Source organism: Myxocyprinus asiaticus, chromosome 47 (genome assembly GCF_019703515.2).
Source record: "Myxocyprinus asiaticus isolate MX2 ecotype Aquarium Trade chromosome 47, UBuf_Myxa_2, whole genome shotgun sequence".
NCBI classification, from domain to species: domain Eukaryota; kingdom Metazoa; phylum Chordata; class Actinopteri; order Cypriniformes; family Catostomidae; genus Myxocyprinus; species Myxocyprinus asiaticus.
In genome coordinates this window covers 21,692,501-21,714,000 of record NC_059390.1, presented here as the reverse complement: position 1 = coordinate 21,714,000, position 21,500 = coordinate 21,692,501, and the positions used below count along the sequence as shown (strand labels likewise).

Sequence of the window (21,500 nt, the reverse complement as noted above, 5' to 3'; positions counted from 1 at the left end):
TTTGTGCCATAATGTTGATTACCACAAAAAAAAAAATAAAAAATAAAAATAATAATAATTTTGACTTGTCCCCTCTGTTCTTTAAAAAAAAAAAAAAAAAGAAGACAAAATATGGGTTACTGTGGCACTTACAATGGAAGTGAATGAGCCAATCTGTAAACATTAAAATACTCACTGTTTCAAAAGTAGACAGCAAAGAAAAACCCGGAAAGTGTTGATGTACGATGTCGATGATGCAACAAACAACTAGTTGCCAACTGCAATTCCCTTCATACAGCACATATCAACCAAACTACCTCTCAAAAGTTTAAGGAGTCACTTTGGATAAAGAATGAGCTAGTCACTATTTCATAACCAAAGTGTATGACTGACAACCATAGTATATTGCTATGTGAATACAGCCAGAGACAAATGAAGGTAATGATAAACACTCACCGTTCTCTTTGCATTCTTCAGGGGGCTTCGCTTTCTTTGCGAGACGGGGATCCAACCACGACGTCGTCTTTGTATTGTGGCTGAAAATAAGAGGTACGGAGACAGAGAGCAAGTGTGAGAGATAATGATATGAGAGAACTGCAAACTGCAACTGTAAATCATCACACTGATGAGAGCAAAGAGAAGGAATGGGCATCTCTTGGGATCTCATCTCTAAACGAGGGTGAGAAAAAAATTAGCTTAACAAAATGGCAATCGATACTTTTAATTAGCTGTAAGCTTCTCATTAGCACAGCAAGAAAGAGAGGAGGAAGAGCAAGACAGAGGAAGAGAAAGATGTGAGGGACTTAGTGAATGAGGGAGGGAAACTGAACATTGAGGGGCAAATTCACTTAAACAGTTGCGCCAATTTAGTGTGCTGTATTTCAAAAACCTGAATTTGAATTATTGATTATGATTATTAAAAAATATATATATTCTAAGTCTACTGCAATATCAAGATACAAACAAATATGTACGTTTTTTCCATAGGGAAATTGATTATTAACAATAACTTATAAACATTTAAAGACAGACCTAGCGTGAGCTCAGAGGTTTTTAATTGATATTATATGCTTCTTTTGAAGCCATCAGTCAGTGTTATTTCAACTTCATTTTGTATTCATTTGTGTTTAACAGCAGACTTCCTGGTAAAAAAAAAAAAAGAAAAAAAAACTACATTCCCCATGATCCTGAAGGGAAATGATCCACCAATCAGAGAATTGCAGCAAACGAAGTGCAGCAAAAGAGCCCTGCAGCAACTGCCCACTCTCGTGACTCACTCGAGTTGGCTTCCCTACTCTCAAACTACTTATTTTTTTGTATATATCTGAATATTTTGGAATATATTTTAAATGTATTGATTTTATACTCAATCAATTTATGAAAATAAAATTTCTGAAGTAAACTTCATAATATATATATATAAAAGAATGGGAAAAATACTTCCGGAACTAAGATGGCTAAGAAAAGTGAGCGTGTAGTGTTGCACTCTATTGTAACAGTGACTTCTCTGATTGGTGGATTTATCTTCAGGCTTATTGGTAGTGTAGTTCTTTATGAGAAATATACTGTAGTTTTTAAACATGTTTTTAAATATTTAAGATGTTAAAGTCACACTGACTTGTGGCTTCTACAGGAGCATAGCTTACATTATCTCTTCACAACCTTGAAGCTCAAGATAGGTCTGTCTTGAAAGGTCTATACATTACACAGTGCTTAAAAATCAATTTCTCTTTGGAGAAAATGAATAGGATTTTTACTGGACCCGTCTGTTGCACACTATTGCTCCCTGAGACATATTTTTGTCAGAACTAGCAAAAGAAACTACTCTGAGATCAGTGGGAGGAAAGAGACTCAACTGTCTCGGCGATGGGACTCGACTGACGGCACACTGCCAAGCGACTGGCCAGAGAAACTGCAGCCGGGGGCAAAAATATGGTGCACCTTTGATGTATTTGTCTCACTTTCTCCCTGCAATCTCTCTCTATGACACTCCACACTACTGTGCCCTTGTATCTCTGTCTTTCAGCTAGTGTCTTCCTCCCTGGCGTCTCTTTCTGTTTCAACTCCCTTTCAGAGAGGAGTGACTTTATTTAATGTAAAGGTACATCAAAGGACGTGCTACTGGCACTGTGCATTTCCGCAGCTTATGTTCAGTTGCTTGGGGAGTATAAATGGGCCTAAATGCATGTGTGGAGACATTTTGTGATGATTAATTTGGCCCAGAATGTGAGTATGTTTGTGGGTGTGGTGAGAGATAGACATATGGAGAAGTGTCTACAGTTTGAGAATTAAAGGCACTCCATCTGTGAGGGAGATAAAAAAAAAACAAAAAAAAAAACAAGGCACCATTGGCTGCTTGACAACTCCATTAAACCCTAAACAGTCACACTGTGTGGGTCAGTGCATACTGTTTGTGTGGAGTTACATGAAACAGTGAAAGACCTGGCCTTGGAGAGTCACTCATACACAACTTCTGTTGTGAATGGTGTAAGAGAAAACAACTATCCGCTATTGTCCCTATGGAAAATCAGAACTGTAGTTACAGTTAAGACTGAAATGCACACATACATGTTTAACAAGCTACAGTAAATAAAATAGGGACATAACATAGATGTCTATTGGTTTTATTTTATGTTTGGGCTTTTTGCCACTTGCACGAAAGGAAAAGATTAGAAAGTGAGAGAGCCATTCACAATGTTCAACAAACTGCTTGTTTATGTAAGGGATAATGTACAGTCAGACGTTTGTTATCGCAAAATAAAGCCTGACATGGTGATCAGTATTCTTTTGAAATAACAACCGACTGACTGTACAATATCCCGCTTCTTACACTGCCAATAACCAAGTAAATAAATACCTGGACATACAATACTGAATTGCATTGAAACTATGTAATTATGTGAGATGAAATAAATCGTTGAACAGCTTAATTCTACCTCCGGTTAGCGTTGGAGTTCTGTTGGCATTCATTTTGTAATGTTAATAATGACTGTCTAACTCATAATCCAGTTTATTACAAGACTACTTGCCAATAAATAAATAAATGCACATGAAACATTGATTTGATTTGAAATCTTTCAATAGCTTACTTGTAAAGATCACACAGTGATCCGAAAGAAGGAAAGATGACTCGCAAATTCGCAATACCCGGATGCAAAACACAAAAGGAGATGTTTTAAAGAATGGCCACCGATTTCCATATGATAGCAGTTTAAAGTGACTCAGTTTGAAGCTTAAAAAAGCACCCAAAAGTAGTCCATGTGCTCGTGCATCATTTTCCAAGTCTTCTGAAGGCATACGATCACTTTGTATGATGAATGTCACATGGACTACTTTTCTGACACTTTTGAGTGCTTTTTTAAACTTTAAAATATCTCCTTTTGTGCCCCACAGGTGAAAGAAAATCATTCGGGTTTGGAACGACATGAGGGGAAGTAAATAATAACAGAATTTAAATGTTTTGGTTAAACTATTCCTTTAAACATTTTGCCAAATTGGAAATATTATTGTGAAACTGAGCTTTGTCAGTGATAGCTAACCTTTAGGAACTTAAATTTTAATTCAGGAAACTATCTTTTTTAAGCAATTTTGTCCCCAACGTTTAGCCAGGTAAAAAAACGCAAAGACACACACTTGATCCTCTATGCAGATTAATGACATTATGATACCCACTCTATAAAGTACACCTCTCCTTTCTCTGTGTAAGCCATCTCCCAGTTATCCGGTAGAGGACCCATGTCGTCATTCTCATCCGGCTTGGGAGGAGATTTAGGGGGTTCAGTCTCTTCTTTAGGGGCATCTGTAGGGGTCTCGGAGGGGCTTGTGGTGGGCATCTCTCCTGAAGCATCTGTACTTTTGTCTTCATGCTCACTGGACTCTGAAATAAATAAATAAATAAATAAATAAATAAATCCATTAAAACAATTAGCTAAAAAACTTTTGGTTACACTTTCTATGAAGCCCATATTTATAATGCATTGTAAAGGCATTATAATGCATTAGTAATGTCTCAAAATACAGCTTATGATATGTTATAACTTCTCATAAAGAATTGTAACCACAATTATAATACTTACCTATTCACAATTATACCTTAGAGTATAATGCATTACAATACCAGCAACATCCAATTTTATCTGCATTAGTTACAATGGATTATATATATTTGTAATATACTGTATATATAATAGGTATGCTTTAAGTAAAGTGACAAAAGCAATGTCTTATTATAAACATCCATAAGATATTTTGAAGTGTTTATAAGACATTACAACTCATGTCTGAAATTATATACATTACACATGCACAAAATACAAAATAATACCCATTCAATGTAAATTTTAAGATTTCGCGAAAAACAGAAACCCTCTCTCTCAGTCAAAATATGTATCTTGATCACACATGTACCCAATCTTCTTGGGTGTAAACACACCCAATAAAACAATAAATAATAATAATAATAATAATAATAATAATAATAATAAAATCTAACTGACCCTATACTGCACTCTATTTAATAACGTTTAATGTTTGTGAATCTTATTTGGAGACTTATTTTATAAATAACTTCCACCGTATAAGTTTGACTTGTAATGTACTGTATGTTACAAGTTTATGTTATGGCTGTTTATAAGAAGATATTGCTTTTGTAACTTTACTTAAAGCAGGCAAAGACCACTTACAAAATGATCGTGTCATAAAGTCTTTTGACTGTTTACACTATGCTGTTTTTGCATGACAGAACTTATATGATTAACTTCATTAACTTCTGCTGCTTTAAAATTGGATGTTGCTTGTGTTATAATGCATTATACTCTTAAGTATAAATATGAATAGGGGAAGTCTTATAATGTATTATAACTGTAGTTATAATAATTTATGAGAAGTTATAACTTATTATAAGGTGTATTATGAGACATTATGAATGCAGTATAATGCATGTATAATGCCTTTACAATGCATTATAATATGGGCTTCATATAAAGTGTTACCATTTTTTTTGTTTTTTTTTTATAATAAAATAAAAACTCCAAAATAAAAATCTTAAAGGAAGAGTTCACCCAAAAATTAAAACCATCATATGGATCCAAACTCTATGAATTTCTTTGTTATGTGGAACACAAAAGGAAATAATTAAATGAATATTCTGATCGTCAATGGACGTAAAGGTTTTCACTGAAAAATCACTTACATTTCAGATTGTCTTCAAAACCTATCATATGGCTTCAAAAGACTTTGAATATGATGTACAGAATACTTTTATGATACTGTTGGGTGTTTTTTAAGCCACTGTAACTGAATTCAAATTGTGTTCCATATCAGAGAAAGTCATACAACGACTTGATGTTAATGATGACAAAATTTTAATTTTGGCAAAACTATTCCTTTAATGGAAAAGGCTTCACGTAAGCTTGTCTTCAGCTGTTAACTGTTAATGAAATATCTAAAAAATCCTGCAAAACAAAAGTATGCTTCCTGCACACAAAAATGGTCAGAGAGTTCTTAAAACACCAAGCTCAAATCTGGTTGGCAAGCTTTACAGCATGTTTCCAGGAGTCATGATGCACAGGTTGTCATTTACAGACACTTTTATAGTGCATTTAAGGTACATTTTGTACAAGGTACAAGTATGTGTGTCCCTTGGGAACTGAATCTTTGATCTTGCCGTTGCTAGCGCTATGCTCTACCTAGTTGAGATACAGGAACGGGTTTCCATCAGTTTGCTAAGAAAGGTTCCCAGGCTGCTACCATGAGTGCCTCACAATGAAGTAGGGCTGGGCGATATGGCCAAAAATATTATCATGATATTTCTTTTCATACTGTTTGATATCAATATTTTTTACAATATACATTTCATTCCATTAATGGGGGAGGAAATGTATTCCACATGTTTTTTAGACCTCAAGAATGAATGTTTATAAGTAAACTCCACAGGGTAAGCTACCTTTTAATTTGAAGTTCAGGAAGTATACTCAGTTCAGGATTTAATCCTACACAATGTGTGTGACCTCTTTTCGATTACATTTTGCCTATTTCGTCATCTTCAGCGGATGTTTGACTCCACTGAAAGACTTTCTTGTGAGGCTCCACACTCCAGCCCAGTAGGTGGCGGTAATGCACCATTACCCCGCATTATGGCGGGATTGCCAATGGTCAATAAACATCACAAGAAGCAGAAACACTTTCTTGCTTGTGGCTGTCTCATTGGGAAGGCTGCATCCTCCAGAGTTCGCATTTGTCGGCGAGGCTGTCTCGTTTCAGAAAAGTGAGTAGGACACTTTGAATGCAGCCTTCGAATGTGACCTTCTTTCACTGGAATTCGGAGGATGCATGAGGTGTATCCTTCATGGGCACTCACAACCCTAAATGTTTTGCTTCAACGGAAATGTAAAAAAAAAAAATTTTTTAAAAATGACGCCAATTTGCCCGTAAATATGATGTTCAAACGCAAGGACTGTTAATTCCCAAGCTGAAGTACCTCAGTAGATGGGTGCAGAGTATATAATATGTATAATTATATTAATATATAATTAAAATAAAGTATTAGACTAAAAGTACACCTGTAAAATCTATTTTCTTTTCTCTTTACATCATTATAACTCCCCTAAAATTTACCTCATACATTCGCTTCTAAAGGGACTTTGTTCCCTTCTCACTCAAAGCGCTCGCGCTTGTTAAAGAGTGGCATGCTGTCATAGCAACCATGTTATATTACGTTACGTTTCTGTTTGTCCTATGAAGGCCGTCTCGTTTAAATGAAGCTTGTTTAAAGGAGGGCGCTCAGTATACTGCAGCCTTCAAAGGATGCGTCCTACCTAGCACACAGCCTTTGAAACGAGACACAGCTTGTGTTAGTGATTTGGATAATGAAAAAACGTTTAAATATATTGTACATAAATAAACCGCAATGGTGTTGAAGTCAGAATTTCTGTTGTGTTCGGTCGATAGTAGGATTGCAATCTCTTTCTGTCAAAGTTGGCCGTTCCTGGCCAGAATAACCTGCAATGTGGACCAGCCAATAATCAAAAGTTTGATTATTTAATCAAAAATAATCATTAGTTACCTTAACAAAAGTCAATAACTATTTTGTATACCAACAAGACATCTTTGAGTCACGAGCTACATTAGCTAAACAAATTTCAACATCTAAATGTCTAAACTAAAACCCTTTGTCTTTGCACTGGGGTGGGCTCTCATTAAAGAACATTGGCAGAACTTATTGTAGCTAAATGCAATCATGGAAAATACTGCACTGAGCAAATATACTTTAGGATCAGCTGCTAAACTCTGTTTAAACTGCATACCGCCATAAGCAGACAAAATTAAACCCATAACCTTTAAACAACAGAACTGTAAATCTGCATCTCCGATTTGAGCACCTTCATCAGTCAAGAAAATTTAGACAGTAGAAGCAGATTGAAAAAGATGTATGGTGCAATATAATTCAGTAACATTGTCACCAAGTGCATCTATGCTTATAAAAAAATGCTGTCAAATTTAAGAGCATCCAACGCAACATTCAAGGAGATGTTGAAAATCCGAGTCTAAGACTACAGAGAAAACTGGTGAAAGTGAGTAAGATACACAGAGACAGAGAAAATATTTATAAGAGAGAGAGAGAGAGCTGTAACTGAGATTTTGAGTTTCTGAGAGAACTGAAAAGCAGGTCACTGTAAAAGAGAGATGTTAGAATGAGAGATAGCAGAAGACAGTAAGAAATGATGGAGAAATAGTCAGAGATAAAGTCAGCTGGACTGAATGAGAGAAAGCAGAGTAGAGTGATTAAAATGGAGTCTTGGGTGAGAAAAAAAAAAAATAGAAAGAGAGACGAACGTGTCCTAGTTTGAGTTATGGAGGTTATGGGTCCCAAAGCAGAGGCACAAAAGACAGTGAGGGGAAGAGAGAGGCACTGATCCAAAACCTAGTGAGCTCCCTTGCTGTCTACTGCCTACATAAGCAGCTAACTACTGCTAAATACTAACAGCCTGTCTACACCGGACGCGTCCATTGAAGAGGCATGCCACAATCGCTTGATGCTGTCTACACTGGAAAGAACTGTTAATGGGTGAAAAACCATCATACTTTATATTAAAATGAAATTCACTTGTATAAAAAACACTTTTTATATAATTATTAATGTAATGCTACTATAGGTAACATTGTACCTCCAACCAGTGCTATGCAACACGCCACAGTGGACACTTCCAGTGATTATTGATTATAATGGGAGCAATCTGCTTTTTATGCAACACTTGCGTCTGGTGTCGACAGGGTGAAAGGCAGAATTCAGCAGGAATATTTGAAATCAGCAATACGATTTGGCAACAAAGGTACCATAAATCTTGGTTCATTGGCTCAAATCACGCCACTGGCCCTTTTAACTGTAAAGCGACACTTTCCTACAGCCACCATATTCTCCTCATCCTTATACTGCCTCTGATTAAGATGGAATCTCATAAGCGACTAATTTGGAGCATTCTAAATATTCAGCAACTTGAACTAGCCACACAAATAGCACTCCGCACAGGAGATTCAACTCTCAATTGATTCCAGTAGAGACTGACATTAGCATGTTGCTAAGCTAACAACATGATACTCTTAGTAGAGGCAATTAATGTAGAGAGTGCCTGGTCATCCTGTCAAGATTTATTTTATGATAACGATTGGCTGCCTGTACATTGTACACTATATTTTTGTATTTTATCAGTGATGTGTGCTTAGAATATCAAATTGATAGCTTAGCAACATGCTAACATCCAACTGTTGGAATCAATTGTGAGTTGTGCTTTGCATGGAGAGAATTTGTGTGGTTTCTTAAATTTTTCACTAGAGACAAAGACCCTAGTATAAAATGTACATTTTTATCCTACTGGAACTCTACTTCTAAATTTCATTATTCTTAGATTGTAACCATCATATCACGCTGGTGTATTGAAGCAAGAACAAAACAAGTTGGTTCTCACAGTACATACTGACTTGATGCACGTTTCCGCCCCACAGAGCTGCTGTTATGGAGAGAAAAATAGGAAATGTGTGATAACATGCTGTTGTGGAGATTGCTAGGCTATTGCCCTGACAACAGTTGCTTACTATGAGGTAATATAGAGTGGAGACAGTTGCTATGATACATGATGCACCTAGTGGCCCAACTGTAATCATCTCTATGCTGGTAACCCTGCTCTCAGGTCACAGCACAAAGCTAATTTACTACACAGGAGATCACTCACATGACAAGATGGCATCATTGATCTCTCTCCCTCTTAAACTGATTGAGAGTTCCTCACCTGGGGTGACGGCCACTCCGTTGCCGTTGACGATGTGCCTTTCCTCCTCTTCCTCCTCGGGTGGCTCAATGCCAGCCTTCTCCATGTTGCTGACGGATTTGTTGCGTCTGCGTTTGCCCTCTGCTCTGGGTGTGGTGCCTGGCAACAGTTGCTCTGCTACATTCAGCAGAAGTGGGCTGGGCTCTGCCGGGGGCTTGGGCGTGCCATAATAGTTATCTGCAAGCAATCGGAAATCAGATCAGATCAATCAGAAGGACAGGGACATTTGGCGCACAATTGAGCATGTTTACAGGCACGATATTACACAGATTATACTTAAAAAGTAGACAACCTGTAAAGTAGAGGTCTGTAACCTGACCCGCGCCCATTGACACCTGAGAAATCGCTGGGTTTAGGGCCGGGTTGGGGTCAGAATTACAAGTATGACTTCGAATTGGGTTTCTAAGCAATGAAAAAATAAACAGGCCTACCTAACTTGCTTCGTGCACGTGCTCTCACTCACAGATGAGTTACGGGCATGTGTTCACACGTGTTTGTGTGCGTCTGCTCTGTTTTTCTATTGTTTTACTATGTAAACACATGCTGGATGGATGTCTTTGACTGTTGACTGTTCTTACTGTGTCTTCAGAGTCTTGTACTGGATTGTCGCTTTTTTTTAGACACCTTGTCAAGTTAAAAAGAGGTGTCACAAAGATTGTTGTGAAAATGTTCAGGCTGCAAAGGACTATCTTGTGACTGTTGCATTGTTACAAAGAATTCCAGATTGTTCTGCGCGAAGTTAAGTTTTGGTGTTTGATGTACAGTAAGCCTGTTCTGGTGTGCTGAGGGACACCGTGCCTTGTTAAAACCGTGCATGTTTACTATGTTACAAATGTTGCCTATGATGCTTCCATAAAATACAGCATATTGCAGCAATACTTGCTTGGAGAAGAAATTAAGAAATTCGAGTCGGGTTCGGGTTTAAAATTTGATGGTACCATTCAGGTTGATTTTGGTCCAGGGTCAGAAATTAAGAGGGGCTTGGGGCAAAAATGACAAAAATGCCCCTGAAATGTGGGAGCAAAAAAATCCAGTTGCTTGGAATACTTGCGATTTCGGGTTTGGGTCCGGTTCAGGCCTTAAATGTTCCTGAAAATCAAATCCAGGTGGCAAAATTGCCCCTTCATTTAAAAGTTTATTTCTGACACAGGTTAGGTCACACAGTCTTGGGTATGGGTCGGGTTTGGTTTTCATTGTTATAGACAGTTCACCCAAAAATTTTAATTCTCTCATTTACTCACCTTCATGCCATCTCAGATGTGTATGAATTTCTTTCTTCAGCAGAACACAAACGAAGATTTTTAGAAGAATATTTGAGCTCTGTAGGTCCTCACAAAGCAAGTGAATGGTGATCAGACCTTTGTAGCTCCAAAAATCATATAAAGGAAACATATCCCTTTATGGCCCATGCAGACCTCTACTGTGAAGTCATGTTAATGCCTTAAACGGTTTTCTTTCCTTAGGGAAATGTAATAAATGGCTTTAGCAAAAAATGATTGAAACTTCTTGTTTGTTTGTTTTTTTTTTATTTCCTGGTGCAGGTAAACACCTTAACCAACATTCTGGTGGCTTACTGAATGTGTGCATATTGGCTGTTTTTTACATCAAAACCGAAACCCACCGCAGATCATTTCTGATAATTTCCCAAGACATTTCTGCAAAATGGTATTACATGGTTTCTTACACGTATCGCATCAGTTCCGAGGTGAAATGCCCACTATGTGGGGCTAAAAGATAGTCAGTATTGTCATAAAAAGCAAATATGAGATGAAAAACGCAATTGCTGAAGCAACCACGCCATATTGTGGTGCTTCTATGACACTTAAGGCTCACGTGTTGACTTGTCACGTGTTCTTCAGGACTTGTAATGCAAGCAATGTAAACGCTAAAATGTATAGATGTCATAAGATAGCACTGTGTGAAGAACAGGGCATAAAGTAAGTGTTTATGATCTGATAAACTGCTGTTTTCGTGTTAAAGTAATTGTTGTTGTAGCGCCTCTAGTGTTTATTTTACCAGGATATTGCCATGAAACTTATTACATGGGCACCCAAGTGTTACAGTTCTGTGTGTGTTATGTGTTTGTAATGTCCCAATCCTCCGAGTGCCCAATCATCCTCCTATGTTTTCAGCATAGATCATCTTGTCTCTGCAGACAAACAGAAACAGCCTCAAAGGTCTTTTCAACCATCACCTGTACAACACTAGACACAAACTGTTGCTCAGATGATATGTGTGTGTCTCTGTGTGTGTACAAGTGCTGTTCTGTGTTTACAGACTCAGTAAAAGTGCCCCTGCTCCCCTGGGATGAACAGGCTCTAGAGCAGTGCAGGGCACCTGGTTCTACACCCTCAATTCTCCTGGAGTCACTACCTGACTTGATGCTGCAGCACACAACAGCTGTAACTCATAAATATGGATTTCAAAATAATGATATAACAGTGAATCCGAGCTGCACATTGCTAATGCTAAGCCACCCATGCTTCATATATTTAGTGTTTCTAAAGTGTAAATTGAAGAGTTTCTCAGTGTTTGAGTTTATTACATGCCTCTCTGGAATATTCTATTCTGAATGGTCAATTCTGTCATTCTGCAGTCAAATATTTTTGCATAATGACTACTACACTGTTTTGACAGGTTTCCCAGGAAACTGATTTCTATATACTTCTGCTAGTTTCATGTTTTTTCTATCACTCCACAGTCTCTTTCTTTGCAAGTCTGCATAATAAAATAATTACTCAAATCAATATTTCATGCATTTGGTAAATAGCTGTGTAATAAGTCTATAAAGACCAAAACCGGTTATAAATCAAATCAAATCAAATCAAATCACTTTTATTGTCACACAGCCATATACACAAGTGCAATGGTGTGTGAAATTCCTGAGTGCAGTTCCGATCAACATAGCAGTCGTGACAGTGATGAGACAGTACCAATTTACAATAACATCAAATTAACACAACACAATTTAAACATCTGTTATACACATAATTACACTCAACAGTATACAAATAATAACATACACTGTACAGTATACAATACACACAATATATATACACATTATTCAATAAAAAAAAGTATATATAGTATATATAGAATGTACAGTAGGTTGTATTGTACTTTATTGACATTCAGGCTGTCGGTTGATAGTAAGTTGTTAAGAGAGAACATAATATAATAATAATATAATTTATGACAGTCCAGTGTGAGATATAAGAGTAAGACTAATAAAGTGCAGTGCTGATGTATTTGATCATGGGAGATCAAGAGTTCAAAAGTCTGATTGCTTGGGGGAAGAAGCTCTCATGGAGTCGGCTGGTGCGGGTCCTGATGCTGCGATACCGCCTGCCTGATGGTAGCAGTGAGAACAGCCCATGGCTCGGGTGGCTGGAGTCTCTGATGATCCTCCAAGCTTTTTTCACACACCGCCTGGTATATATTTCTTGGAGGGAGGGAAGCTCACCTCTGATGATGTGTCTGGCAGTTCGCACCACGCTTTGCAGTGCTTTGCGGTTGTGGGCTGTGCTATTGACGTACCAGGCAGAGATGGTGGCAGTGGTAGCTCAGCGGTTAAGGCTCTGGGTTACTGATCAGAAGATTGGGGGTTCAAGCCCCAGCACCGCCAAGATGCCACTGTTGGGCCCTTGAGCAAGGCCCTTAACCCTATCTGCTCCAGGGGTGCCGTATCATGGCTGACCCTGCACTCTGACCCCAGCCTAGCTGGGATATGTGAAAAAGAAGAATTTCACTGTATATGTGCAAAATGTATAATGTGTGATAAATAAAGAAAATTATAAAATTATAATTATAAAAGATACAGCCAGTCAGGATGCTCTCTACAGTGCAGGTGTAGAACCATGTGAGGATGTAGCGGTTCATTCCAAACTTCCTCAGCCGTCTCAGGAAGAAGAGGCGCTGATGAGCATTCTTCACAACGACTTCAGTGTGGATGGACCATGTGAGTTCCTCGGTGATGTGGACACCCAGGAACTTGAAGCTGCTGACTCTCTCCACTGGTGCTCCATTGATGGTGATGGGACTGTGTTCTCTGTCTTTTCTTCTGAAGTCCACCACAAGCTCCTTTGTCTTACTGACGTTGAGGGAGAGGTTGTGCTCCTGACACCAGTGTGTCAGAGTGTGCACCTCCTCTCTGTTTCATCATTGTCAGTGATCAGACCTACCACTGTTGTATCATCAGCAAACTTAATGATGGCATTGGAGCTATGTGTTGCGACACAGTCATGTGTGTACAAGGAATACAAGAGTGGGCTGAGAACACAGCCCTGTGGGGCTCCAGTGTTGAGGGTCAGTGATGAGGAGATGTTGCTGCCTATTCTAACCACCTGGCGTCTGCTTGACAGGAAGTCCAGGATCCAGCTGCACAGTGAGCTGTTTAAGCCCAGAGCCCGGAGTTTCTCATCTAGCTTGGAGGGCACTATGGTGTTGAATGCTGAGCTGTAGTCTACAAACAGCATTCTCACATAAGTGTTCTTTTTTTCCAGGTGGGAGAGAGCAGTGTGTATTGTAGATGCAATGGCATCATCAGTGGAGTGGTTGTTGCGGTAAGCAAACTGCAATGGGTCTAGAGAGAGAGGCAGCACAGAGCAGATGTAATCTCTGATTAGTCTCTCAAAGCATTTGCTGATGATGGGGGTCAGAGCAACAGGACGCCAGTCATTTAAGCAAGTGATTTTTGATTGCTTTGGAACAGGCACAATGGTGGACGTTTTAAAGCATGTGGGGACTACAGACAAAGAGAGGGAAAGGTTGAAAATGTCCGTAAAAACACCAGCCAGCTGGTTCACGCACACTCTGATGACGTGTCCCGGAATGCCGTCTGGGCCCGCGGCTTTGCGGATATTCACCCGTCGGAAGGATCGGGTTACATCCGCTACAGAGACAGAGAGTGAACTAACCTCTGTAGCTTCGGCCGCGAGAGCTCTCTCCATGAGGGCGGTGTTATTTCCCTTGAAACGAGCATAAAAAGTATTAAGCTCATCCGGGAGAGAGGCAGCAGTGTTCATGGCAGAGTTTTTATTCCCTTTATAGTCTGTGATGATATTAATTCCCTGCCACATGCTTCTAGAGTTGGTGGTGTTAAACTGTCCTTCAGTCTTGTTCCTGTACTGGCGTTTTGCTGTTCTGACAGTTTTACGGAGGGCATAACTGGCTTGTTTATGCTCCTCCACGTTCCCGGAATTAAAAGTGGAGGTCTGCACATTAAGTGCCACGCGAACATCACTATTAATCCATGGCTTCTGGTTCGGATAGATCTGTGTTGTTCTGGTCAGAATGACGTCCTCTACGCACTTTCTGATGAAACACATTACGCTATCAGCGTAAAGCTTGATGTCGTCATCAGAGGCAGACCGGAACATCTCCCAGTCCGTGTGATCAAAACAGTCCTGTAGCGTAGAGTCTGATTGGTCCGACCAGCACTGGATCATTCTGATAGTGGGTGCTTTCTGTTTCAGTTTCTGCCTGTAAGCGGGCAGAAGCAGAATGGAAGAGTGGTCCGATTTGCCAAATGGTGGGCGGGGGAGGGATTTGTAGCCATCCCGGAAGGGGGAGTAGCAGTGGTCCAAAACCCGGTCCCCTCGTGTGTTGAAACTAATGTGCTGGTGGTATTTTGGTGCAACTGATTTGAAACTGGCTTTATTAAAGTCAGGGTGCGCGGTTTCCTGTTTGCTTATATAGATATGAGAATGAAAGACAACCATTACACACATTACGCTTTCTCCCATCCAGGGACTTAAATATTGCTTTTGTATATCAGATGTAAGAGCATTCTTAAAACCCTCTGTAAGAACTGCACATATCCCATTTATAAACCAGACACTATTTTATTATAGAAACAGTCTCAGAGGTCTTTACGATGCTAGTCACAATCTATAAAACTTGCACAAAACAAACAACATGAAAATAAAACCATTGAGTTAATGTAGAATGAGCGAGTTCAATACAAGTTAAGGTCGATCAACAGCATTTGTGGTATAATATTGAGTCCCACAAAAATAAAATTTGACTCGTCCCTCTTTTTTTTATTTTATTTTTTTATCCCCTTTTCTCGCAATTTGGAATGCCCAATTCCCACTACTTAGTAGGTTCTCGTGGTGACGCGGTTACTCACCTCAGTCTGGGTGGTGGAGGTCAAGTCTCAGTTGCCTCTGCTTCTGAGACAGTCAATCCGCGCATCTTATCACGTGGCTCACTGTGCATGACACTGCGGAGACTCACAGCATTTGGAGGCTCATGCTACTCTCCGCATCCACGCGCAACTTACCATGCACCCCATTGAGAGCGAGAACCACTAATCATGACCACGAGGAGGTTACCCCATGTGACTCTACCCTCCCTAGCAACCGGGCCAATTTGGTTGCTTAGGAGATCTGGCTGGAGTCACTCAGCACACCCTAGATTCGAACTCATGACTCCAGGGTGGTAGTCAGCGTCAATAATCACTGAGCTACCCAGGCCCCCACCGTCCCTACTTTTCTTAAAAAAAGGCTATAATATGGGTTAAAGTGAGGCACTTACCACTTTAACCAATTTGTACACTTTAAAATAATCCAAAAAAAAAATCAAATAAATAGCTGCGAGACGTAAACACTATGTGTCAATCACTACTAACCTTTTCAATGTAAAGTTATATCCACTTTTACAACTTTGTTGCCATGACGACGTAACACTAAACCCCAGAACAACCATAAAAACGACGGTTTAAACAACTGTTTAGCTCAAATAATACACAACTTTTAACAGAAGAATTAATGCAAGTGCTTTTATCAATTTATAAGCTTCAAATTTCTGCCTTTAAACCCTCAAAAAATTGTCCCCATTCACTTCCATTGTAAGTGCCTCAACGTAACTTTGATTTTTGTTTTTTTATTTATTTACTTATTTATTTTAAGAAAATTAAAATAAGTCAAAATTATTTTTTGTGGTGATCAATGTTTTACCACTAATGCTGTCAGTTGAGCTTAACTTGAATCCGGAATATTCCTTTAATGTATTTCATGGAGATTCTTCTGTTCCTTTTAGGTCACAGAGAAAAAGCTATACTTCACATAGTCAACTTCAAGGCCAGAAGAGAGAGGATGTAATTGGAGTGCTTTATAGATAAAGAGAGAAGAGGGCTATTTATTCTAGGGACAGAGTTGTTGGACCTTTTAAGAGAAAAAAAAAGAAAAAAAAAAAGGCTAAGCTCATGAGGCCTAGAGTCTCAGATTCCCTTTAGGGTATTTTTATATCAGGTTGATAAATTAACTACAGGTACTGCCAAACAGATGCTTTCCCAAGTACCATTTCAACTGCTTGCTAGGGTGTTGTGGGTGGTGGTCAGGGCATTAATATGCAGTTGCTAAGTTGTTCTGTAAGTTTTATTGCATTACTTTTCTAGGGTTTTCTGGGTGATTGCTAGGCTATTGCCCTGTGGTTGATCCTGTCCCACATCAAAAGAGCCCACCCCAAAGTCTATATGATATTCCAGTCCTCAAATATAACTCGGGTCTCTCCTTCAATGTAAAGGCCAATTTTTACTTTTGTGTCGAACCTACAAGGTAAGCTACGGGTAGCTGCAGCGGTTACGACGTAGCCTACGACGCACCCTGATACGCCCCTCTCCAAAAATGTATTTACGCCATGCGTCAATGCAGACCACAACAGTTGTGATTAGTCCGCTTTTGAGATTGTCCCACAGGATGATATAAATATATTTGAGGTAGCTTTGCATTTACTGCAAGATTATCTGGAGACAGGGCTATTAACTGGCCAGCTGGGGCCAATAGCCTCAGACATTTCCGCAAGGCCAAAATCGATCTGCGTTCCCAACATTGAGCCAAAAGTCCCACAGCATTGCACTAAAACTCGCCCTGAATACGCCACCCTGGTGCCATTGTCACACACCCCGTCACACATTTCACAAGCAAGATGGAAGCTCAAGCTATCATGCTATCTAGAATATCTAATTTATATTTATATTGCTTGTAAATATTAGCTAGCTAGCAAGGTAAGTTAGCATTGACAACCCAACTGTAACTTCCAGTGGTCTCTCTACTAACAGTGGGACGATGTCCCAGCACACTGTCCATGATGTCGAACCATAGAAAATTCTTTCTTTGGGCACCGCATTGTCCATAGTGCATTTTAACGTATTTGTGCTTGTCCGCAATCTTTTCCCAAACCTGTCCCGTTGTGTCTGGATATGCAACCTAGCAAGTTTGGCAAAACACTGCCTTTGACACCCACTCAATCCCCAGTTGGCCTTGTTTGGCCCAAGGGTAATTGGCGAGCCAAAGGCCATTGGCTATTGGTCCCGAGAAAGCCCAAAAGAGGCACGATGAAGCCCTGAATGTGACAGTGGGGATGCAACTTGCCCTGGCATGCACTAGCATGCCCTCATTTGACCCAATAGTGAAAACGTGGCTATTGTGAAACACAAAAACACATGAAATTGAGCTTGCATAGCTAGAATTATTTGCATTCATGCATTTGCGTAAAGAATGTTTCACCCCTTATGTCAAGTCTGCACTAATCCGTTTAAGTTTGAAACCTCCATTTTTAGTTTCCTAAAGTCATCTATTTCCAAATTATGCAGTAATGGAGAGCATTTTCAAAACGCTCTGTTTTCGGTGGGAGAAAAAGTCATTCAAGTATGGATGCTTAAACTTTGCAAAATTAATGTGTTTACAATTGAAAATGTTCTAGTGAAGACATGGTTTAGGGTTTGGGCTTTGTTCTAATAGTGCCACTAATGAGATATTGGTACAATTTTTTTTTTTTACTTGATATATATTGAATGATGAGTCTTGCTGATCAATGGCCAGTGAGTTTTCATCTTACCTTCATAGGTTCCACTTTCCAGCAAATCTCCACTTCTCTCCAATTCCACAAACTGCTCAACGGTCACAAAGTTGTAGTCTACTCCTGGAACTTCTCCTTCTTTAGGCTGCCTAGTTGTACCTGCACAGAAGAGAGAAAGAGAGACATGTGAGTTAGTTCAGGTCAGCGAGCCCCCAAAGTCTTTGAGCCATGGACTTAATCAGCAGCTGGAAAGCTCATCCATTGAAAAGGGCTTTTTTTTTAACGCAAAGCTCAACGTGAGCCAAACAGAACAGGTGCTGGAGTAACTGGTTCACTTAATTTTTACACAGGGCACCACATATGCTGTCTGACAGTCTGTCAGCCACAGAAAAGGAGAAAGAAAAACAAATTAAAGTTCTTTTGAGGGTGCAGATGAAAGTACTGACACAACCTCATCCGTACAGAAGAAAACATATAGCCCGGGACAAGCCTGACAAAATGTGTTTTTTACCAATTCCAAGGATTCAATTATTGTGCATTCTGCTACATCTCAGAACTGAAAATTTCCAAGAGCTTGCGTGAATGTGCTTCATATCCCCAAAGTGGACGGTAGCAATTTGTTTAATCCATGTTAACTAGCTTAACTGCTAACAACCTAATCAAACAGGAATTGCTGTAAACCACCCCTTACTGACAGTTTAAATGTTTGCAAGAATAATTGACATGCATGCACTTGTGGAAAGGGGTTAAATACTAAACTGAGGTGTTAATGTATTCCTGGGTTTGGATGCAGCAGAGCTGTAATTAGCCAGTTAGCAGTGCCAGAGTTTGTGCTAATTGCTGAAAGCGGAGAAAGCACCAGGGTATTTCATGTGTTAAGAGAACTCTCTGTAGGATTGCTAACATTGAACACCTAAAAGACTAATGACCTAACATCACCCAACTCTTCCCAAACACAAAAGTACCACACTCACATCCAAGTTAAAAAGACTAGCATTGCTGGTAACTAGCATATGTTGTGTTTGGATTTTGGTGTGCTTCACAAGAAAAACCATATGCCCATCTACCAGTCAGATTAGCACCAAACCAACACATATTACCAGTCTGGATGCTGAATTGTCTAAGCAGTGTTATTATGGTTAACAAAAATGACATTATTTTATATATGTATTTATTTTACATTTTTCATTAAAAAAAATAAATAAAAAAAAAAACTTAATTGGAAAAATAATTAGGAAAACTAAATTAAATTAAACTAAAACACATTATCATACCTCAAAAAAATTAACTGAAATAAAATATTTTTAACTGCATTTATCAATCTTGGCAAATATTCATTTATGAAAATACAATTTGTCATTGTTAGTTCATAATGCATTAACTAGAGTTAAAATAAGTAAACATGTGCATGGACTGACGTTTTGCCTGTATCCGCATATTAAAATCACTATTCGGTTATTGTACAAGTGCAATAGAGGTTTTCAGCCTGACCTGACCTGAGGATTCGGATCAGTTTTCAAGTACAGGGCAAGTTAGAGGCTGTTCATGCATGCTTTTGTGTGCGCCTGCACTATTTTTCAATAGTTTTTTCTATGTAAACGTGCTGAATGGATATCTTCCATTGCGCCACATCTCACTGTTTTTTTTTTTTTTTTTTCAGCGTCGGTCAAAGCAAATATCAGGTTTACTACTTAAAATATGTATTTTCCGTTAGTTCATAATACTATGTTGCAGGCAGTGACAGTTTGATTATTTTGTTTGATTTTAATGTGAGTGATTTTAACATTTGAAGATCAATGTATTGTGCTATTTAGGCTCATACTGTAGCTCACTGCTCACTTTATTTCCTGCTATTTTGAGTAGTGTTTGACGCAACTCAATTGCAATAAATGTCCTTTATTCCCAACTCCCGAGTCGCAACAAATAAGAGATAACACTAGATGGCCCTGAGAAATTTATCAGTGTTAAACATATTTAAATAATATCAGTTAACACAACTTTGTCAGCTCAAAATACTAAAACTAAAATAAATAAATATCCTCCTGAGACCCGAGTGTGACTGTTCCATTTCCCTTTTTGATTTGTAACAAGTAGCACCAAATGAACATGCACTTCTTTTTTTCTAGAGCAAATAGCTTTCCTAAAAACAAATGTCCACATAGGTGGACAGCGAAAACAAAGTTGTGAAATGTTAAATAATACCAAGATAAAGGAAGTCAGATTTATTTATTTATTTATTTATTTATTTATCAAACTGTTTATTATGTTTCCAGGAGTGTTGGTTATTCATATTTTTACAACACATATTGTTACAGACATTACAGTTGATTTTCTGTAAAGCTGCTTTGGAACAATGTGTATTGGGAAAACCACAAATAAAAAAACTTTATAAATAAAAATGATCTGACTTGATTTGACTTTTATGCACTAATGTTTTTTTTTTTTTGGCAACACAATCTCTCATGTACTCTGCACTGTCAAACAAACAGATGATAGCAAGTGTTGAAGTATTTTATCAATCAGAATTTAGCATAAATTATTCTGATTCAAAGTAATGGGCAGCATCATCCTATCACTGCCAACCATGTTAAAATAAAATTATACGTTATAAATTCTGAATCTATGTACTGATTATCATTGTCCCATGTCTGCCAAACATGTTGAGTGGTCCAAACTTCATCTGCAACCTGGTCGGATTTTAGGAGTGAATGCACTTAGCTGCATAGAAAGTTAAAGGATGCGCCCTTGCTCCCTATTTAGTAGATGACTTAACCTCCAGTGTGCTGTCTTTCTGCACTGGTCTCAGAACAGCTCAAAATGCATCTTATTTTCATCCTAACTCCATAAATAGCCTCTGCAAGCAACATTTTAAACTTTTAGATGAACTCATTGATTCTCAAAGTGATAATGCACAGTAAATATAAGATTTCTAAGGAAAAATAGCACTAAAGTCATTGAACTAACAATCGTGAACATTGTGTTTAGCAGCGTGGCGTTTCGCGTTATATCACTCAAATAAAAATAAAGTCATACGAATTAAAATAGAGACTGTAATCTTTTGACTCTAACAGGTTTCAATGTAAAAACGTAATTAAGTTTCTTACCAGATGTCATTTTGTTGCTGTTTCTTCAAAAGACAAACTCCGCTGTGATCTGCGCCATGTTGTTTTGTCACATGACTCCGTATGTCAAAATTGTAACCCCTTCCTGACAGCCCAGAGTCTTCTGAACTGAGAACAGCTGGTTTAAATTAATTTAAATGATACACTGCGTATAGTGAATCCGCAACATCCATACATGTGTATGTGGGGTCGCACGAGGATAAATATACTGTGATAAATAAATAAATAAGCAAGTATACTGAACAATTAAAACTAACAGTCATAGAGGGAAACT

The 21,500-nt window shown here is 38.6% G+C and overlaps 1 protein-coding gene across 1 annotated transcript in view; it reads right to left on the bottom strand.

Moving 5' to 3' along the window:
• The window catches only part of LOC127436808 (membrane-associated guanylate kinase, WW and PDZ domain-containing protein 2-like), a 383,618-nt gene that overhangs the window by 118,710 nt on the left and 243,408 nt on the right, over nt 1-21,500 (bottom strand). Inside the window, exons 3-6 of the mRNA XM_051691206.1 lie at nt 18,144-18,263; nt 9,264-9,479; nt 3,652-3,856; nt 436-515 (exon numbers count right to left, since the gene is read on the bottom strand). Coding sequence (XP_051547166.1) covers nt 436-515; nt 3,652-3,856; nt 9,264-9,479; nt 18,144-18,263 — 621 coding nt within the window. The remainder of the gene's footprint in view (nt 1-435; nt 516-3,651; nt 3,857-9,263; nt 9,480-18,143; nt 18,264-21,500) is intronic.